General features: G+C 35.6%; 1 protein-coding gene across 2 annotated transcripts; it reads right to left on the bottom strand.

Annotated features, from left to right (window-relative positions):
• Positions 1-327: 327 nt before the first annotated feature.
• On the bottom strand, positions 328-15,782 carry LOC131146505 (ATPase 11, plasma membrane-type). 2 transcript variants are annotated; one of them, XM_058096140.1, is made up of 22 exons: positions 15,523-15,782; positions 14,900-15,026; positions 14,690-14,809; positions 14,401-14,499; positions 14,182-14,319; positions 13,874-14,008; positions 13,602-13,781; positions 13,147-13,353; positions 12,944-13,063; positions 12,736-12,855; positions 12,490-12,612; positions 12,300-12,404; positions 12,024-12,168; positions 6,298-6,462; positions 5,942-6,180; positions 5,699-5,731; positions 5,500-5,581; positions 4,785-4,945; positions 4,383-4,568; positions 4,110-4,292; positions 3,831-4,009; positions 328-702 (listed from the first exon to the last, which is right to left on the bottom strand). In XM_058096140.1, the coding sequence occupies exons 2-22, from the start codon at positions 14,951-14,953 to the stop codon at positions 606-608; spliced, it is 2,871 nt and encodes a 956-aa protein (XP_057952123.1). In that variant the 5' UTR covers positions 14,954-15,026; positions 15,523-15,782; the 3' UTR covers positions 328-605. The 2 variants fall into 2 exon arrangements, with proteins under 2 accessions (XP_057952123.1, XP_057952122.1); XM_058096139.1 differs by having other exon boundaries at positions 5,942-6,462.
• Positions 15,783-19,574: the final 3,792 nt, after the last annotated feature.

Raw genomic sequence — 19,574 nt, 5'->3', positions numbered from 1 at the left:
TTTCCGGTTCACCATTACCACACACCACCGATCATTTACATTTGAAGGACTTATCAGCTTAGTCACTTGCAACAAAAGAGAGAACGTACTGCTTCACCTTTGCATTTATAATATGAGTCAATTTGTTCAACGTATTCATTAAGTAAGCTTGCTATTTAATTTTATAAGAATATATTCTATCTAATGGTAAAACTAAAAATAACATTAAACATACTATAATGTTAAACAAAATGCAGATTGATAACACCTAGTTACAATAATATAGTAGTATTAAATAAATTAGTATTTATATTTTAATAATTAAATAATGAACACCCTTCTAGAAGATGGTGAGGAAATTTATCTCCTGCATTTCTTTTTAATGAGCCAACAACTATTCATACACGAGAGAGAGAGAGAGAGAGAGAGAGAGAGAGAGTTTAAAGGCAACCACAAGATAAAAATGAAAATAAAATGGAAAACATAGTAGCATAAACTGAAATAGTTGTTTGAAGTGTTCTAAGTCACAACTACATGCTGATTACGTCTTTACACTCGAGCATAGCAAGGAAGCTTCGTTTATAACACTCTGGACTGAGGAAACACTGAGATGATGATGACGTTCCTCAGACCGTGTAAGCTTGCTGAATGGTGTCAATGTCGAGGCCTTTCAATCTCACCACCGATTCAACATGCCCCTTCAATGTATTCAGTTCTCTCAACCTGCAAACATTGAAAGAGAAACATATGAGACCAAATGTACAATAAGGAGACTACATATATGGACCAACACCAACACGAACCAAAAAATGGAGAGGCAAACACCATTAATTAAAGAAGACATTTCAAAAAGCAAACAGCTCCCACAGAGACGTCACTGTTAGACAACCAGCCAAACCTTCCCTGCACAGCTTACTTTAGCTGTTGACAAAGAAACTACCATATCGAACATGAGGTTTGGGGAGAGATGAAAAATGGACTTGGAAGAAAGCAACACTCTCATAGGAACTATCAGAAATATTTTGAACGCTGTTAACCTAGCAAGTTCTTGCAAAGGTTGGAAGAGATTGACTAACATGGAAGCATAATGATAATGGGGATTTCTCCTCAAAACTAGCATGCTATTATATTACCATTTTACCAAAAAGCTTCAGCCGTTAGACAAAGTTATAATCTAACATGGTATCAGAGCTGGTTACCAGGAGGTCCTCAGTTCTAATCTCGTTACCAGCAACTATTATGTAGTGTTTAAAAAATTATTATATTCCCTTTAATGGGTGTTATCCAGCGTGTATTTATCTCCCCATATGCTGTCAGGCTGCACGTGCAGGGGAGTGTTATAACTTGATACACATTGTTCGTCCACAGCCTAATAAGCTTACTTTTAGAAAAAAGTGGTAATCTAACCCATGCAAAGCTTTCAGAAATCTGAATATTCAAGAGGAATAGAGAGCCAATTGGAAGGATATTTTTCTGCTAGGTTAGGAGTGGCATAATATAACGAGTAGCAACCATGCACTCAAAAGCCACAATTGTCCTCCCAGTGGTGGCTCTTCACTCTGCCCAAGCATGATTGCATTGAGGAACTGCTCACCACCTTCCTATAAACTCTTCATCAACATTGGAGGATATTAACCACTTGTTTAGAATATGGACTAACTACCCTTCAATGTTAGCAGGATGGACATCAGAGGCCAAATATAAGCAGAGGAGGATCAGCTAACTTCAACCACTGCTATGATCAGGTAACTGTGGCTAGCAAGGAAAAAAAATAAAGTTTTCAATGACAAATCTCTGAACTGGGAGGAAGTTGTGATCTTAGCATAGCGATACAAAGAAAAGTTGGGGTAAAATAATATCATATTAAATCAACTCGTACTTTTTGGGCGGTCAACTGTGCCAAAACCTGCTAGAGCAGCTAGAAAAAACAGTTTGACCTGGCTTTCCCTTCCTGAAAATGTCATGAGATTTAACATGGATGGTTCTTGGAAACACTAGAATGACAGATATTGGGGGATCTCTAACAGATGAATGCAGTTGTATGCCAGGCATATTCTCAGAAGCAATAGCAGTTGCTGATCCAAACACAAGAATATGGTCGATTAAACATCAGAGCTGTTCGCAGGTTTAGGGAAGTGATTCAGCTACTGTTTTATCATGGGTGTCTAATCTAAAGAAAAGACATTGGACACTCACAAGAGGTGCCAACTACATGACTGATAGCTTGGCCAAGATGGGCATTTTCAGGGACTTTCATTGGTCACTTAGTAAAACCCAATGATCCTCCCAAGAAAAAACCCCTATCATTGCGCCAACACAATACCTCACATGGGGAAGTAGAAAGATGAAAGATTTGAAAAATGAATTTCCAGGGACTGGCAGGCTTAACATTTCTTCCAGCTCAGGCATTTGTTGATGCCTGTACTTGATACCTTAAGCCCAAGGGAACTGATTTTAGAAGAATTGCAATAACCAGTTCTTCACTAAAGAAATGCTTCGGAGACCAAATTTCCCACACTGAACCCACTGTTGGGGATGCTCCTTTGGTGTGAGTTTTTTCTTGCCTCTCCTGTTTGTCGACTCTCCACAATGCTCATCTCTCTGATTTTTTCCTCGGTCATGAGAGCACAACTTTGTAGGATCTCAATTTTGTAGAGAATCTGCAGGAGGATAAATGATTTTATTCTTTGCTTGAATGTCCTGGATTCGTTTCACCATTCCTTGAGCGAGGATGGCAGGAGATGGATTTTGAATGCTTCTGGGAAATTTTATTTTGCAGACCTCTGGTCTCCCCTACTGCAAATCGGTCACAGCTTGTTTGCAGGACCCCATGGCAGCCATTGCTGCCTCTCTTTCCTACTCTCTCACTCTCTCTCTCTCTTTAACACTTTAACTCTATCTCTATAAGTCTTTCTTTAATCATTTGACTCATGCTTCTAGCTCTATCCCATTTCTATGGCATTACTTTCTTTGGGAGATAAAGATCCCTTCTAAAAAATAAAAATTAAGGCTTTCACATGAACCACAATCATTGACAAAATGAATACCAATGATATGCTTTAGATGAGATGACCAAATAAATCATTATATCTAGATACAAATGTACTCAATTTTTGAAGTGGGAGACTTGATCATATTTATTGTTCTTTTTCTTGTGACATTTGGAATTACTTCTTTTGTACTTTTAGGAGCAGTGAGTTCACCCTCCTTTGGAGAGATTATGTCTTGCATTTTCAGAAGTTTTCTAAGGGAGAAGAAGGACCTTTGGAAGAGTGCTGTTCATGCATCAATTTGGTGTACTTGGTTGGAATGCAGTACTAGAATTTTCAAGGGCTCCAAAATTCCTAATCTGATCTACCGTATCTTTTTCACTTCACTTTGGTGCCTTTTTTCCTTTTTATTTTTTTTTTTCGTTTGGGTGCTTTTTTATTTTTGGTTTTGGTGTGTGTGTGTTGGGGCCGGGGGTTGCAAACCATTAATTGTATTATAAGATGAATATCATTCTCAGATACAGGGAGGGAATGAAGAGCTTTGTATCATTGATCCTTTTTTTTCCTTTCCTTTAAACTTTTTTTTTTTTTTTTTGGGTAAAAGAGGGCAGCACCTCCAAGCTTTATTAAAAAACCCTTTACCTATGGCGGAGGAATACCGTGGTTCCAATCTTGAGACTTTGATCTTATGATATTGTATATTTTTACTATTTTGGTTCTTTTGTGTTTTGTTTGCTTGGAGGGTGTCTTGCCTTATTTGCAACTTCTAGCTTTATTCTCTCAATAAACTTATGTTTATACCCAAAAAAAATGCTTGCTTTCGGTTGGAAGCTGGTTACTTGAATGTAGATCAGTGCCTACCTGGCAATTTCAGCTCTCCTTTTGGCTTCTTCAGCCATTTGATTCAGATCTGCAAAACTGGTTCGGTCATTAAACATCTTTGTGTCCGGTGGTTGCAACCCATGGAGTGTTCTCTGTGCATGAGCCCATTTAAGTTCACGTGCTTCCTTCCCAAAGTCCTTTTGTCTTGTGAAGGCAATCTGCATAACAAGGCAGAAAAAGAAAAGGATCAATTAAAGTATGTTCACTAATAAAAACCTCGTGGGCTGAATTGCCCCACCAAATGAAATCCACTCATACCCTCTGCTCAATAACAAGATCCCAGGCCCTCCCACTCAGAGCATATCGGATAACAAACTTTATAAAATCAAGAGGAATGTAGAAGATCAAGTTATAAAGCCATATGACACCAGCCCAACCCCATCCAATCCCTTCAATTGCAGCAAAGGACCAATTTGCATAGACTGCAATCAGAGTAGCAATCTGCAGTACAGTGAAATAAATACTTTAAAATGTTAGGTCTGCTCCAGCCAACCAGAAGGAACTCACAAAATGAATGGTCATTGAACTCACCAGCTGAGCAACCACAAAAGCCACTACAAGCAACAAACCAGGCCGTTCAACAAATGACCAACTTCGAGATCGAGTCACAAATATGAGGGCCTGACTTATTATGCTCACTTGTAGATATATGGCTGAGGCAAGCTTTCTGAAGTCATCATGGGCTGTTTTCTCCAAGGTTGAGACACCGAATACACGCTGGAGAATTAACAGGAATATAAATCAACATGAAAACCTTCCATGACGCATGCATTGATCAAATGGAAAAAAGCACTCGTAAGCATTATCTCACTTCACTAAAATGAAACAATAATCAAGTTTAAAAAATAATGGATGGTTTAGAAACTAGATCAGAAAATGACAAAAATGATTACAGGATTAAATGGCTTCTAGCCAAGAAGATGCATTTCTTACTGGGAAGAAGTCTGTTTTGTATGCTGCCCAAAAAAATATGACTGTCATCATTGCCAAGTAGCTACCAAGAATAACGCCAGTTGTAAAAATTTCAGATAACTTCCAGCTGTCAGGTGTAGGAGATGGCTTCACCCTATCCTTTGATATTGTCATAATAGTACCTGAAACATCATAATCCTAGTAAGTTAAAAAGAAAACATGTATTATCATGAAAGTACCAGAAACACCTTAATTCTAGAAAGTTAACAAGTAAACATATTAAACCATAAACTACCACAAAACTGAAGCATGAAATTTTGAAATCAAACCAAAATCTTACGTCTTATATTTTACTGTTTTCAAAAATATTCAGTGAAAAAGATCTCACTGAGATGAAGAATAAAGCAAAAAATTTTAATTATGCCACTGGTGTCACCTGGCACACCAGATATGAGGAATGTAAATGGCAAAATACAAAAATCATATCAGAACATCAACCACTTGTACAACAAACATATCCAATTTAACTGTTAGTTTTCACTTTTCACATATCCCATGCCTCAGCTGTCAGAAACAGTTCTCAAACAGAACATGTAATGAACCCAATAGATGTCCACTAAATCGCAAATGCATGTATGAGTGTCAGTTTGTGTATGCTTGCCCCCATGTGTGTGTGCATGTGTGGTGTGGAGAGAGAGAGAGAGAGAGAGAAAATGACGGGTCAAAAAGAGCTAACCATCATTGAGAATGGCAATTATAAGAACCATAAACGGCGGAAAGTCAAACTTCCATATGAGGGCTAGCAACATGAAACCAAGCTGTCAACAAAAAAACATGTGCAAAAGACAGTAAGATAAAATAATCCAATTCATTCTGTAAAACTTCTAAACACTCCACATGAAGTGATAGATAGAAAAACCTCCAATAACCCTTACCACAATACGAATGGTTATAGAAACAGCATAGATCTGTCAAAAGAAAACAAAAAAATGAATCACATTTATGGAAAGATGTAACAGCTTAACAATCATAGCCTAGAGGTGACACAAAGACAACCTTCCACAACAGCCATTATCAAAATGTCAAAAAGGTATGCTACAATAACAAACTATAAACAATGAGCACAAAATTAGCAAACCTGCAAGTGATATTGCCTATGGTTAAAAACAAAAGCTTACTGTGTAGTTCTTCATCCTTTGGAAGATAGCCCGACTGGTCAAAACAGCACTAATGATAACACTAAGACCAGGTTCAGTCAGGACAATGTCAGAAGCACTCCGAGCAGCATCAGTTGCATCAGCAACAGCTATCCCAATGTCTGCCTTCTTAAGAGCCGGAGCATCATTTACTCCATCACCAGTCATTCCACAAATATGTTTCCTAGCTTGCAAGCGTTTCACTATCTCATATTTGTGCTCTGAAATAATACCATAACAAGTCAGCAAGTATAAACATAGACCCCCAAAGAAGATGAAAGTTTCTACTTGAGAGAAATCAATACAAATACCCACAGTAATTGTGATAAAAAGATTACCAGGGAAAACACCAGCAAAACCATCAGCTTTTTCGATCAGCTCATCAATTGGTAAAGCAGCAATGGACTCATCCTTGTTTTGTCCAAGCAAAGCAGAGGAAGGATACATGTTTGTTCCCATTCCCAAGCGTCGTCCAGTTTCCTTACCTATTGCCAGTTGATCCCCTGATAACAGACACAAAGTTCAGCAACTGACGCCCAAATTTGACCCTGGTCAATTTGTGTTCACTACATTCTGAAATGATAGAAAGCCATGGGTTAACCAAAAAACAACAAAAAAAGAGATAGCAATTTCCCGGACCCAAGTTGTAATTGCAATCATTCTCTCCTACAAACTCAGATTGTTCCTGTTCCCCCCTTATAGAGAGACAAATTCACAGCAAGCGTGTAATTTCACCCTAGTCAAACCCATCAGTCATTCAGCCTGCAAGAAAACAAGTAAAAAATGTTTCCACAAAATTAACAAATTCAAGATAGATAGATACTGGTGTTTGGGATGGGGTGATGAACCTCAAAATTTTGTACTAAAAAACCCAAAATAAAGGTCCATGTAGAGATGAGGGGATCACTCCTTCAGTTGCACATCAATGAACTTAAATGGTGGTAATCAGAAATCACCTCTAGTATGAGATCACTACCTAACCCAATGATCATTACCCCACTGCCAAGCACCAAGGGTGGGATGACGATCACCCTGGGGAGAACTCTCAGTGGGAGAATTGGGACTAAAATGTCTCCTTGCATAGGCACCTCCAAAAACACAAATGCCTTTTTAAGCTAGGATTAAACAAAGATTCAGTTATACCAAATTTCTCATAATCTTACATACTTTCATGCATACTTCATGTAGTATTTATACAATATATAGATAATTTAAATTATATATTTACTCTTATCCTCAGTTCCTAGAAAAATGCTAACACTCTAGCTAATAATGAATTGGTACAAGCATTGTGAAATGTCGTATACTTCCATTCCAGTATGCTACCTCTATTGAACCAATGTTTCAATTCTGTACTTTCATATAGCATATGTTTTAGTAGTTAAAATGGAGAATTATCACTGTATAATAATAGTCACTATAAATATATTTCAAAAAATAAAATCTCTTCTAGATTTATAAACATCTCGACATCCTCCACAAAAATACACGTGTCATTACATAATTTTCACCAATGTGTGTCTATAAGTATACATTTAACATTCCACATTTTAGAGAATGCATCGTGCCATGGTCCCATTCCAAGAACCAAAACATTCGGCATTCTCGGTAACATTGCAGTTATACTATATAATATATTGCATTAAAAAGACCTGCCATTTGATGGCTCCACCATCTCTACATCCTAATACTGTCTATGGTACCTCCTTTGTCATGCAAAACCTAAATCAACTGAAATTCTTCTTCTTCAATACTTGATCTTTGACAATATCTCATTTGTTCCTTGTAGTTAGAGGCAAAATGAAAGGCACATTTCTATTTTTGAAGTTTTCAGCTATTGCCATTCATTTCTCACATAACGAAAAGCAAAGGTGGAATTTCTGGTTGGTTTTGCAATGATAACAGGCTGAGAAGGAACCATGATGGTCGGCTCAACAACTCGAGCTTTTAATTCAAGAAGGGTGTTGGGCCCTGGGTTAGAAATCTACACTCCTCCAGTCATATTTTATAGATTCATCACATGGCAAACTCAAGGGGTCATTACTATTGTTGAGAATACTGAGCATGTATTTACAAATATTGTACATTGGAGAAAAAATTGCTACGCTTAATTCTTGGAAATTTTGAATAAAAATTCAATTGAAACTATATATACATCCTACTTTAAATTTTAATGGATTTTTTTAATATAAGAAGCCCACATATTTCAACCAAACATGTATCTTTATTTTGATTTAGAGTTGAATTTTTTTAAAAGAATACGAAACATAATTATTTTTTTATTAAAAAAAAAAAAAGGCTCCATAGATTTTTCCCAATTAATTATTTACTTTATAAAGTTACCAATCTTTTATTTTTATAAAGAAAAGAATATATCAATTTATCTACATTTATACTCTATCTCTGCAATAAACTACCAAAAAAAAATGTAATTCCAAGCACGAAAGCCCCTAATCTTGGATGTTTTTGAATTAAAAATAAATAAATTTACAAGAAATAATAAGATGACTCAGTTCGAATTTTATAGGCTTTTGTTTTACTATAAAAGCCACATATTCAACCTATCATTTGTCTCTATTTCGATTTGGCAAGAATTTGGGAAAGAAGGAAATGTATTTATTTTTTTTTTTTTAAATGAATAAAGGTCCACCAATGTTGAAATATCTGTGAATAATATATGTTGAAATATTTTCAAATTAAGGGATCTGTGCATTATTCACATATTTCACATTATTTTAATGGCTCCAAATGTTGTGTGATAATTGTTTTTGTTAAATAATCATTTTCAGAATATTTTTGAAATTCTTTTTTACTTATATATTTTTACTAAAGATGGGTACAAGTTAGGTATGATTTCATGAGCTTAAAAAATTGATATTTAAGTGTTTGAAATTAAAATGCATGCTGTTAATTTTGAAATAGCAGCATCTCCAAAATATCCTCAATTTCTTGTTGTCTCAAATATCAAGTTGAATATTTGTGTTTCCTTAAATTGTGGAATGTGTTTGCTACATTTTTGTTAAACGAAGGATAAGGAAAGCTCCAAGACAAGCAAGGAGCATTTGGAACTTTGGAGAATCTTTCAAGCATATGATTAATCCTAGCTGTTCTTCCCTATTTATAAACCTAGCTCGCAGCACAAAGATACACGAGAGACTCAGCAAACATTAAAGAGAATTAAGAAAATACAAGAAAAATAGAGTGCACATGTTCAAATTGAGTGATGCTTCTTATCTTGCCTCTCAATCTTGAAAATATTTGGCCTTGAATGAACGATCATCAAGAAGTTGATTTGACTATTCTTCAGGTTCTTGAATCAGTTTTTAGAAGTATGGTGAAGAAAAACTGAAGGTACAGTCTGCTGGGAGACTTCCACTTCTCTATGATTCATCCCCATGCTAAGACAATTTGAAAGGACCTTCATCAATGGCTTTTTGGGCAAAGACTATTGTTTCAAAACAAGGTCAAGACCAAAACAGTTGAACTTATAAAGAAGCTTGGAATCATATAACATAGGTATTTGCAAATACATTCAGAAGGATTATTAAGATTTTTTCTCCTCTATCAAATTTAACACAGGAAGTGGGGACAACATTTTCTTTCGGAGTGAGATTTGGTGTCGCCCATCTCCTCTTAGCACGAAGTCTCCTACTATTTTTATCATGGCTTGCCACAAAGATGCACTTATAAGCAGCCACCTCATCTTCAGCCAATGGGATCACCTCGGACATTCAACTCGTGAGGAATGCCCATGATTGGGAGAGTTTTGTGGCATTTTGAGAGCTTTGTGGATTTCTTTAGCAGCCTATACACAGTTTGTTTCCCAAACATACCTAATGAGCCAAGGTGGACCTTTAAAATGTGCTACTACAGGAAATGCATATCTCCAGCAGTAGCCAGCGAAAGTTTCAGCAGAACCTTACTTGGAAGATTCACACCCCACAAAGGTTGTTTTTTCTTTTTCGCTTGGGAGGCAACCTTGGAAAGATCCTCAAAATAAATAACATGCAGAAAAGGGGGGCTTCCCCAGGTTAACAGATGCTATCTGTGCATGGAAGATGCTGAGACAGATGAGCATATTCTTCTACACTACCTGACACCTCTAAGATTTCGCCACTGCACTGTCCAGGCAGCAGCGTGTCACTGCTATGACAGTGGATAAAGAAATCTGGGCTAGGAAAGGCTTTCAGCCAATTAATGAAAGAAAGACAACTTTCGACTCTTATTCCCCTTGCCATATTCTGGAATCGAGGGTAAGAAGTGGAAGAACCTTCGCAAAATCAGCTACACCGCTAAATATGATCAAGCATAAATGAAGTGACACTATTATGGCATTGTCGACAGCACATGATATACTCACATCATATTCTAGATTTTTTTGACACTGATTTGCAGGTGATTTCTTTTCTTGGCACTTGGTGCACCTTTATGAATTTTATATTCACTAATCCAAAAAAAAAAAAATTTATTTCTAGTTTTCAAGCTTTTTTTTTTTAAATTATCACACCCACTTTTAAATAAACTATATAATGTAAACAATCACCAAAAATCAATGTCCTTTAACTACAAATTTTTTATGCATTAAAAAATTTTCTCATATCTAAAAATATTTAAACTAAAAACATAATTACGTATATTGTGAAAATTGTGACTTAAATTTTATCATTCATGTAAAAAAGAATCTTTAATACTCTTTATGAAAAACTTCAAATTACTAACCAATGACAGGCACATACACAATGCATGTGTGTGCACAGAAAATTTTAAAATATAAATACAAATATAAAAAAGGGCATTGCAATCCCCACTTTGAGCGGGTAGGGGGAGAGTCGTCGCAATGTGCACAGCCTTATCCCTGCTTTTATGCAGAGGCAAAAAAACAAAAATAAAAAATATTTTGGAAAAAGAAAAAAAAAAAAGTGGAAGAGATACATTCATATTGACTTGAATTACTTATACATCATTTTTTCAAAAAAAAAAAATTATAACAGTTTTTTCTATAAGTAAATGGCACATATTAATATTGAAATTTTTCAATAAAATTATGAACATTGAAAAGTGCCACTAAATATACTTATATATAGCAGAAATTCAAGTAAATTAATAATTTTTGCATTTAATGTATTAAAAAAATTTGAAGTAATTAATAGTTTTTAAATTAATTGAGTAAATATTGATACCCATGCAACAAGTGACGTTAGAACTCTATAATGTAGTTTATGTAAAAGGAACAGCTATTTTTTAATCACTTAAAAACTATTGACGGAGCAGAATGACCATTTGCAATCTCCTAACTATTTTCTTCATAAACCTAATATTTCAAATCTTAGAATTACTTAATTGTAATATCAAATTGCCTCATGAAAATTTATAGTTAAATATTACAATGGTTCTTTCAACTATCTAAACAAAAATATAAGCAGCTATCTAAAATTTCTGTATTGAAATCAACCTGACTATGATAAACAAGTTCTCTATTACACTACCAAGTATGCCAAGGCAAGACCACCCAAGCAAAAATTATGCAAATAACCTGTCAAGGTCTTCTCCCAAGATTCATACATTATACAGAAGGTCCAAAACTACACTACCACTAAAATAAAATAATTAATTGCTCAAACAAAAATCAAGTATAAAATCAGCCAAATTAAATGACGAAATAAGGAAAGAAAAACATCAAAATTGGTCTCATGGCAAAGCAGTTGCTTGCACCTTCCTACATAATTAAAGTGTCAAATTTCCATTTAAGATATCTAAAATGCATCCACCTATATTTGAATTTTTAAAATAGCAATATAGGAAAAACAAAATGGTGGTAATCAGGAGGTTAAGTCAAGGTAAAATGGTACCAATCCCAGAACTCTCAAACCAAGCGCCTGCAGTTTGGTATAAGCATGATCAAGGACACAGGAAAAACACTTCATCTCAAGCCACATTCTATCAAACAGGTGCCACAGGTCTCAAGCCATTTTAATTTGATTCAAGATTTTCCAAGATACTGGCACACAATTCAATATAGCACTACAAGCTAAATTGTGGCTTCAAACTTCAAAACAGGACTAACCAGTAATCATTTTAACATTAACTCCAAGATTTAAAGCTCTTCTTATTGTCTCTGCACTATCATGTCTAGGTGGGTCAAAGAGAGGCATGAGGCCAACAAACTGCCATGGGCCTCCAGCACTCTCTTTCCTTCCCTCTGGAACCTCCTGCACCAAAAATGTTAAGATCCAATAAAACTATTAGCTTATGATAAGCAAAATCAACAATGAAACAGAATAATCATAATCAATTTACAATTGGATAACAGATCAACAAAAAGGAATAGAATTTCAATTACCTGATATGCCACAGCAAGTGACCGTAACCCTCGCTCTGCAAACTTATCAATCACAGCATGAACTCTGCGCTCTATATCTGACTTGTTACGTGCGAGATTAAGAATCTAATAACCACATCGTCGACAGGAATTAGCATAAACAACCGACCACCATAAAGAAGTCAATTAGTGAAATGTAATAATGATATACCTGTTCTGGTGCACCTTTGCTAACCCTATGCATTTTCCCTTCACCGTCAATATAAGTCAATGCTGTTCGCTTATCAGTCGGATTAAAAGGCAAAAAGTGCACCTCTTGAATGCCAGCTCGTGCCTTTCAGTAGGAGGACAAAGGTGACAAAAATTAAAGAAAATAAACAGGGAATAAATTAGTGGAAATCCCAACAGACATATAAATTAAAAAAAAAAAATTAAACCACTGATATAAATCAACTACCTCTTTTGGATCAGCCAGCATACCAACTATAGCAGAATCAATTGCATCTTGGTTTTCCACCCGGGAGGCACGAGCCGCCATCAAAACAACAGTATCCGCATCAACTCCTTTGGTGAAAACCTGGTGAACATTTAATCACACAATAAGAACAAACCACATTACACTTGTGGAGAAATGCTTTTGTAACCAACAGCATCCCCTAATCAACCTCAATAAGATTTTTGTCAACAGTCAGCTTGTTTAAAGTAAGGGTTCCAGTCTTGTCACTGCAAAGCACATCCATGCCCGCCATCTCTTCAATTGCTGTCATCCTCTTTGTGATAGCCCCCTGCAGTCATTATCAATTTGCATCACCATTTTGTCCCCTACTCCAAACCAGTCATTAAAGAAGTCGTAGAAAAATTGATGAACCTGCTGAGACAGGCGATGGGAACCAATGGCCATTGTCACTGACAGAACAGTAGGCATGGCAATTGGAATGCCTCCAATGAGAAGCACAAGAAGATTATCAATCCCAGGACGATAGGCCCGATCTTGAATGGGATACATGACAAAGATCTCTACTAACATTCCCACGGCAATTGAACATATACAGAAGTTACCAATTGCAGTCAGTACCTGCAAAATGTTATCAGATTGATGAAATAAAAAGAGTAAATTCAACAACAATATCAGCTAAGCCTGGATTGGTGGATCCCCTCTAATTGGTGCCAGGTGGACGGATGATTTTTCTCCCACTCATTTTGGTTTGCCGTTAATCCTTCTTTCAATTAAATTTCATTAAATCATTTTTATTTGCCTAAAAAGTAACATATAGAAACCAATAACAATGGCAGCATGTGAAATCCAAGAAACTATCTCCCTGCCTTTTGAAAGTGGCCCACTTGGTTAGTGGAATCAACAAGGTGAGCAGCCTTTCCGAAAAAGGTGTGCACACCAGTGGCAATGACCAGCGCTTCGATCTCCCCCTGTTTACAAGTTGAACCAGAGTAAACACCATCTCCAGGACCTTTTGTCACGGGAAGGGACTCGCCTGTCAGCGCAGACTGCAAAAGCCAAAACTTTGTCAAGGCTCATGACCAATTAAACAAAAAATACGGTTATGAACAACATAAGAAGGCAAATAGCAGATACCCACCTGATCAATTTTCAAAGGATCACCATCAAGAAGGCGAGCATCAGCAGGAATAATATCTCCCAGCTTGATACTAATTATGTCGCCTGGAACTAAAACAGAAGCATCTTCCTCACTCCACCGTCCATCTCGAAGAACCTGCACATCAATTTTATCAGACATGAAACTGGCACAAGAATATGCACACATATCATGGCAAAATTGGAAAAATATAATAATATTATCAGCCATTAACTCGCTAATGGTAATTGCATTATATCAAAATTCTAATCATATCAAAACTGAATACATTTTTGAGTCGCTTGAATTACCTTGGCTTTGGGAGCAAGCCGAGCCATTAGAGCAGCCGCAGCATTACCCGCATTATTTTCTTCAATGAAACTAATTGTGGAGTTTATGAAAAGCAAAGTAATGATGCCCACGAAGTCTTGCCAATCTGGAGGCTTCCCCTGCAAAGATTAACAAGGTGTAATCCAATAAATTCACCCAAAAATGAAGACAATTGAGGAGAAAATGAAGCAAGTACTCACTCCACCGTTGGCAAGGGCAATCGCCATGATAGCAGCTGCTTCCATAACCCATGAGAGAGGATTCCACATAAACCCCAAAAACTTCAAGAATTTACTCTCCTGAAATACGCCCAAAACAGGTAATTTTTTAGAAGGCGAAAGAATCAACAACTGAATTTTAGAAAGAACAGTTCGATCTTTGACAGGACAAACAGTTAAAAGTCTGGATTAGCGGTGTTTTCAGTAGATAATGATCAAAAAGCATAAATTGACAACAGAGAAGAAGGGAGGTTAGAAGATGAAGCAGCACCTTTTTCTCCTCAAGCTTGTTGTGCCCAAAGATGGTTAGTCTCTCCTGAGCAGCCTCTGTGGTAAGACCCTCTCTGTTACATCTTAGATTCTCAAAGACTTCCTCAATAGGTATGTTTTCCTGCACTCAAAACAGTTAAAATTGTAATGAAACGAAACAACTCACACACAGAAAAACCAACAAAAACATCCATCAGTTCAGATCTATTACCAAATCTACAGCTTCCTTCAACACAGCCTCCAGAACTTCAGGCTTGTCCCCCATCTCTCCTCTCTCTCTCTCTCTCTCTCTCTCTCTCTCTCTCTCTCTCTCCAGTACCAATTATGGATCAGAACCCCCCCCCCCCCCCCCACCCCCCCTCTCCCCCCCCCCCCCCCCCCCCCCCCCCCCCCCCCCCCCCCCCCCCCCCCCCCCCCCCCCCCCCCCCCCCCCCCCCCCCCCCCCCCCCCCCCCCCCCCCCCCCCCCCCCCCCCCCCCCCCCCCCCCCCCCCCCCCCCCCCCCCCCCCCCCCCCCCCCCCCCCCCCACCCCCCCCCCCCCCCCCCCCCCCCCCCCCCCCCCCCCCCCCCCCCCCCCCCCCCCCCCCCCCCCCCCCCCCCCCCCCCCCCCCCCCCCCCCCCCCCCCCCCCCCCCCACCCCCCCCCCCCCCACCCCCCCCCCCCCCCCCCCCCCCCCCCCCCCCCCCACCCCCCCCCCCACCCCCCCCCCCCCCCCCCCCCCCCCCCCCCCCCCACCCCCCCCCACCCCCACCCCCCCCCCCACACCCACCCCCAACCCCCCCCACCCCCCCCCCACCCCCCCCCACCCCCACCCCCCCCCCCCCCCCCCCAACCCACTACAAAATCACCGTGACAGCAAGCATCAGAGCATCGGAAACATACCCAGAAATCGAGCAACACCCAGAAAGAAAAAATTGATTTTGAGAATAAATAAGGGTTTGAGGAGAAAAATGAGGACCACCCACCAACACCAAATCTACCAAGAAGAGCAACCGCTTATAGAGTTGGAAACTTGAAGCAGTAACAACAGTCCATGGCCTTTCCTATTTTTTATTTGCTTGCTAAGAGAAACGCCTGAACCCCTGAAGATAAATTTAAATATGGAATGACAAGCAGGCCCCTGCTTTAAAATCCTTCTACCTCGCGCTGTTCCCACTTGTACGTTGCGCCAAATCTGTATCAGCCGTATCTTTGCTTCTTGACGGAAAGTCTTTCTGAAGACTTTTTACTGTTTTACTTGAACTTATTCTTTTACCTTTTATTCCAAAACTTTAATCTCAATTTTGTTTCTACGTATGTTTTCTGATTTAAACTTTTCTTTGATATTTTAAAGAGTAAAATTCAGAAACACCCTCTCAATTTCCTGAAAATGACACTTCATTCCCCGTATTTTTAAAAACTACTAAAAAACTCTTATGATTTAAATTTATCAACAAATTAAATCTTTCGCTACGTAATCGTTAAGTATATATGAAAAAAAATAAATAAAATAATAATTTTATTATTTTTTATTCACTTATGATTAAATGGCTTAAAAAATTATATTAATTTAATTATTTAAGTCAAAAAAATTATTCAATTAAATAGAACATGTTTTATAAATTGAACTCATAAATGTATTGAAAACCTAACTCTCGAGTTAGCTAATCCGACTGGTTCAGGTCAACCAATTGACATAAGTATTACAATATAATTAAATTATTATTTTTTAAGAAAATAATAATATATGTATAATAAACAGTTTAATGGTTTAGAAAACATATATTTAAATAATTTTATTATTCTACAAATTATTATATGCAATTTACATGCAAATTAAATGACTAAATATATCTTTAAAATTAATATATAGTTTAAAACTTGACTCGTATCAACCGATTGGTCAAATCATCACTCGTTTTCTGAGTCTAATCGAATCCATATTTAATAATATAGCAATTTTATTAAAATTTAAAAAGATTGGTGAATTAGTTAGAACAAAGGTTAACCAATTAATATAAATTTGGGTGTTCTTTATCTATTTAACACTCATATTTTTACAAAGAACAACTAACATTCAATTTTATAATTTTAATTTATGAAGTTTGAATTTTGAAATTTTAGTTTATGTTTCTTTTAGCATTATGGTTGATAGGTTACTTGAATTTAAAAATATTGAATTGTGTTTTATTGTTTTATGATGTGTTTAGTCATTACATTTTTATGAAATTACATTCAACAAGCATTTTGTAATACTATAACTACTATGTATTTTTTATGATTTATTAGCACTTTTTAATTTCTTTATAAATTTTTAAAAATTTTAATATAATAATAAATTTATTTTATCATGGTTAGTTCATTTGATTGATTGATCGGACTGATAAACTATTTAATTTGAGACTCGGTTAGGTTTCTAATTCGTCTATTTTGTTTTCAAGACATTACACTAACCAATTTTTTTAATTTAATTTATTTAATTTGATATCATTTTTTTTATTTTTATATATATTTTAAAAAATTATAAAATAATAATAAAAACTTTTTGACATATTTATGTCAATTGATTGATCCAAAGTGATTGAACAACAAGTAAGTCATTCAATTCAAGAATAAGTTAAGTTTCCAATTTATTTATTTAGTTTTTAAAACATTACACTAGCCAAATTTTTAATTTAATTTATTTAAGTCAATTTCATTTTAAATTATTATTTTATTAAGAGTGAGAATGATTTTTTTCACATATACTTAACATTTGACTAACGGTCAACTAGTAGAAGGTTCATATGTTAATAAATTTAAATCTCAAGGGATTTTCTAGTAGATTTCAAAAATACAAAGGGTCGAGTGTCATGTTTGAAAAATTCGGGGGTAATATAGGATTTTACCCCTTTTTAAAACATAAACAGGCATAAAATTAAAGAAAATAAAGGCAAGTAATTTACTAATTATAGATGGTAGTAAATAAGAATATGTGAGAAATCGACAAGAATATGAATAATTATTGGTAATTATGGTAAGATTTGAATATAACTTATATGTACTATATTGTCTATTCATTTTAGACTGGAATTTGTCAAAATTTAACAACATTTTTTGAATGCTATATGAGTAAAAATACAAGCTATTTTTTTAAAATTAATATTACATGCACGTGTAAGTTATATATTATACATCTGGCTACACGACAACATCTAATACAATAACATTTGACATATGTTCTCGCAATTATCAGAAAACGGTCACATGGCTTGCATTTGTTAATTTGTACCACATATATTTCAATTAACGAGTTAAAGATCCGTTATAGGAAATTTTTTACATCAACACTTTATTTGTATTTAGGATTATTACAAAAGAAAAAAAAAATACTCGTTGGTTTAACAAAAAAAAATAATAATAATAATAATAATAATAATAATAATAATAAGATATCTTGCGATTTTATTATAATAACTAAACCCATTTGCAATTTTTGAAAGTTATAATATCATTCGCTTCGAAAATCAATATATTACATGTATGAGCTTTTTTTTTTTTTGGATAAAATACCCTTTAATTATATTCCTTTTTTTATTTGTACCTTTATAAAACCATTAAACTCTTGTAGCCCCCGTAATATTGAATAGCCTAAGTATAAATTTGAGAAGAATGCAACTAATGTGTATCATTCTCGATTTTGATTAATTATGTAGGGATATTTTAGTATTTTCATACATTTGAGTTAGTAGAATTTTCACAAAGATAATTTTTCATAAATTTGAAAGACATTGAATTGGTTTAGTGATCATAATAAAATCACAGGGTAACTCGTTATTTTTTGGTTAAACAACAAAGATTTTGCCCAATTTTAGATAAATTTTATTTTAAATAAGAGTTTATAAAATGTTATTGTTTATACTTAAATGTTGTCTATTAAGTGAAAATTTCATTTTAAATAGGAATATGTTAAAAACTACGGGCATATTGTGAATATTATATGAGTAAAAAATGTAATTTAATTTTTTTTTCTTTTTTTCATTAATATTTTATAAATATGCAAGTTTTACATAATACAACAATATGATAATGTAAAGATTAACATGTGTTCTTGCAGCACATGACTTGCATGTGTTAATTAGTGTCGTATATATCTCAAATAACGAGTTAAATTTTTATTGTTTAACTAATGAATAAAAATTTTATACCAACAATTTATTTACATTTAGGAAAAACTACAAAACTCCTCATTGGTTTTACCAAAAACAATAAACTATGCTAACTAAACTTATTTGTGGTTTTAAAAAGTTATAATTTCATTAAATTTCTCAATGAAAACAAATATATTAGATGGATGAGGTGTTTTTGACAAGATTCTCGTAGATAATATTTCTATTTTTCTTATACCGCCGAAGAACCATCAAACTCTTCATTGTTTCCCCTCTTATTATTGAACAATATAAGTATGAATTTGAGAGGAATGCAAATTATTTCCCATTTTGATTAATATGGGGGGATGTCATACTATTTTCATACATTTGAGTCGGAACGTTACAAAATATACTTTTCCATAGTTTCAAAAAATCATCAAGAGGATCTAGTGAATCATAACACATTTTACATACATACATACATACATATATACATACATACATATATATATATATATATATATATATATATATATATATGAATTTCATCTCTTCTTTTGCAGACATGGATTGGCCTGAATTTGAACAAATAATAAGGAAAGACGACGTCAAGAAGAAGGCTTCTCAGGGTGAGACATCCCAGGTGCACAATACTCTTGGGGCTCCGAATGAGGCCCCTCTACCACCACCCTAAGTTGTTGTATTCGAGGGTTTAGGTCTTCATGATTCGATCATCTCTGGCACTGCCCTTCAACATGCCATTCTTCTAGAAGATTCC

This window comes from Malania oleifera, chromosome 13, assembly GCF_029873635.1.
Source record: "Malania oleifera isolate guangnan ecotype guangnan chromosome 13, ASM2987363v1, whole genome shotgun sequence".
Lineage (NCBI taxonomy): Eukaryota > Viridiplantae > Streptophyta > Magnoliopsida > Santalales > Ximeniaceae > Malania > Malania oleifera.
The sequence above is the reverse complement of the archived record's forward strand: the minus strand, read 5'-3'. Positions and strand labels throughout refer to the sequence as shown.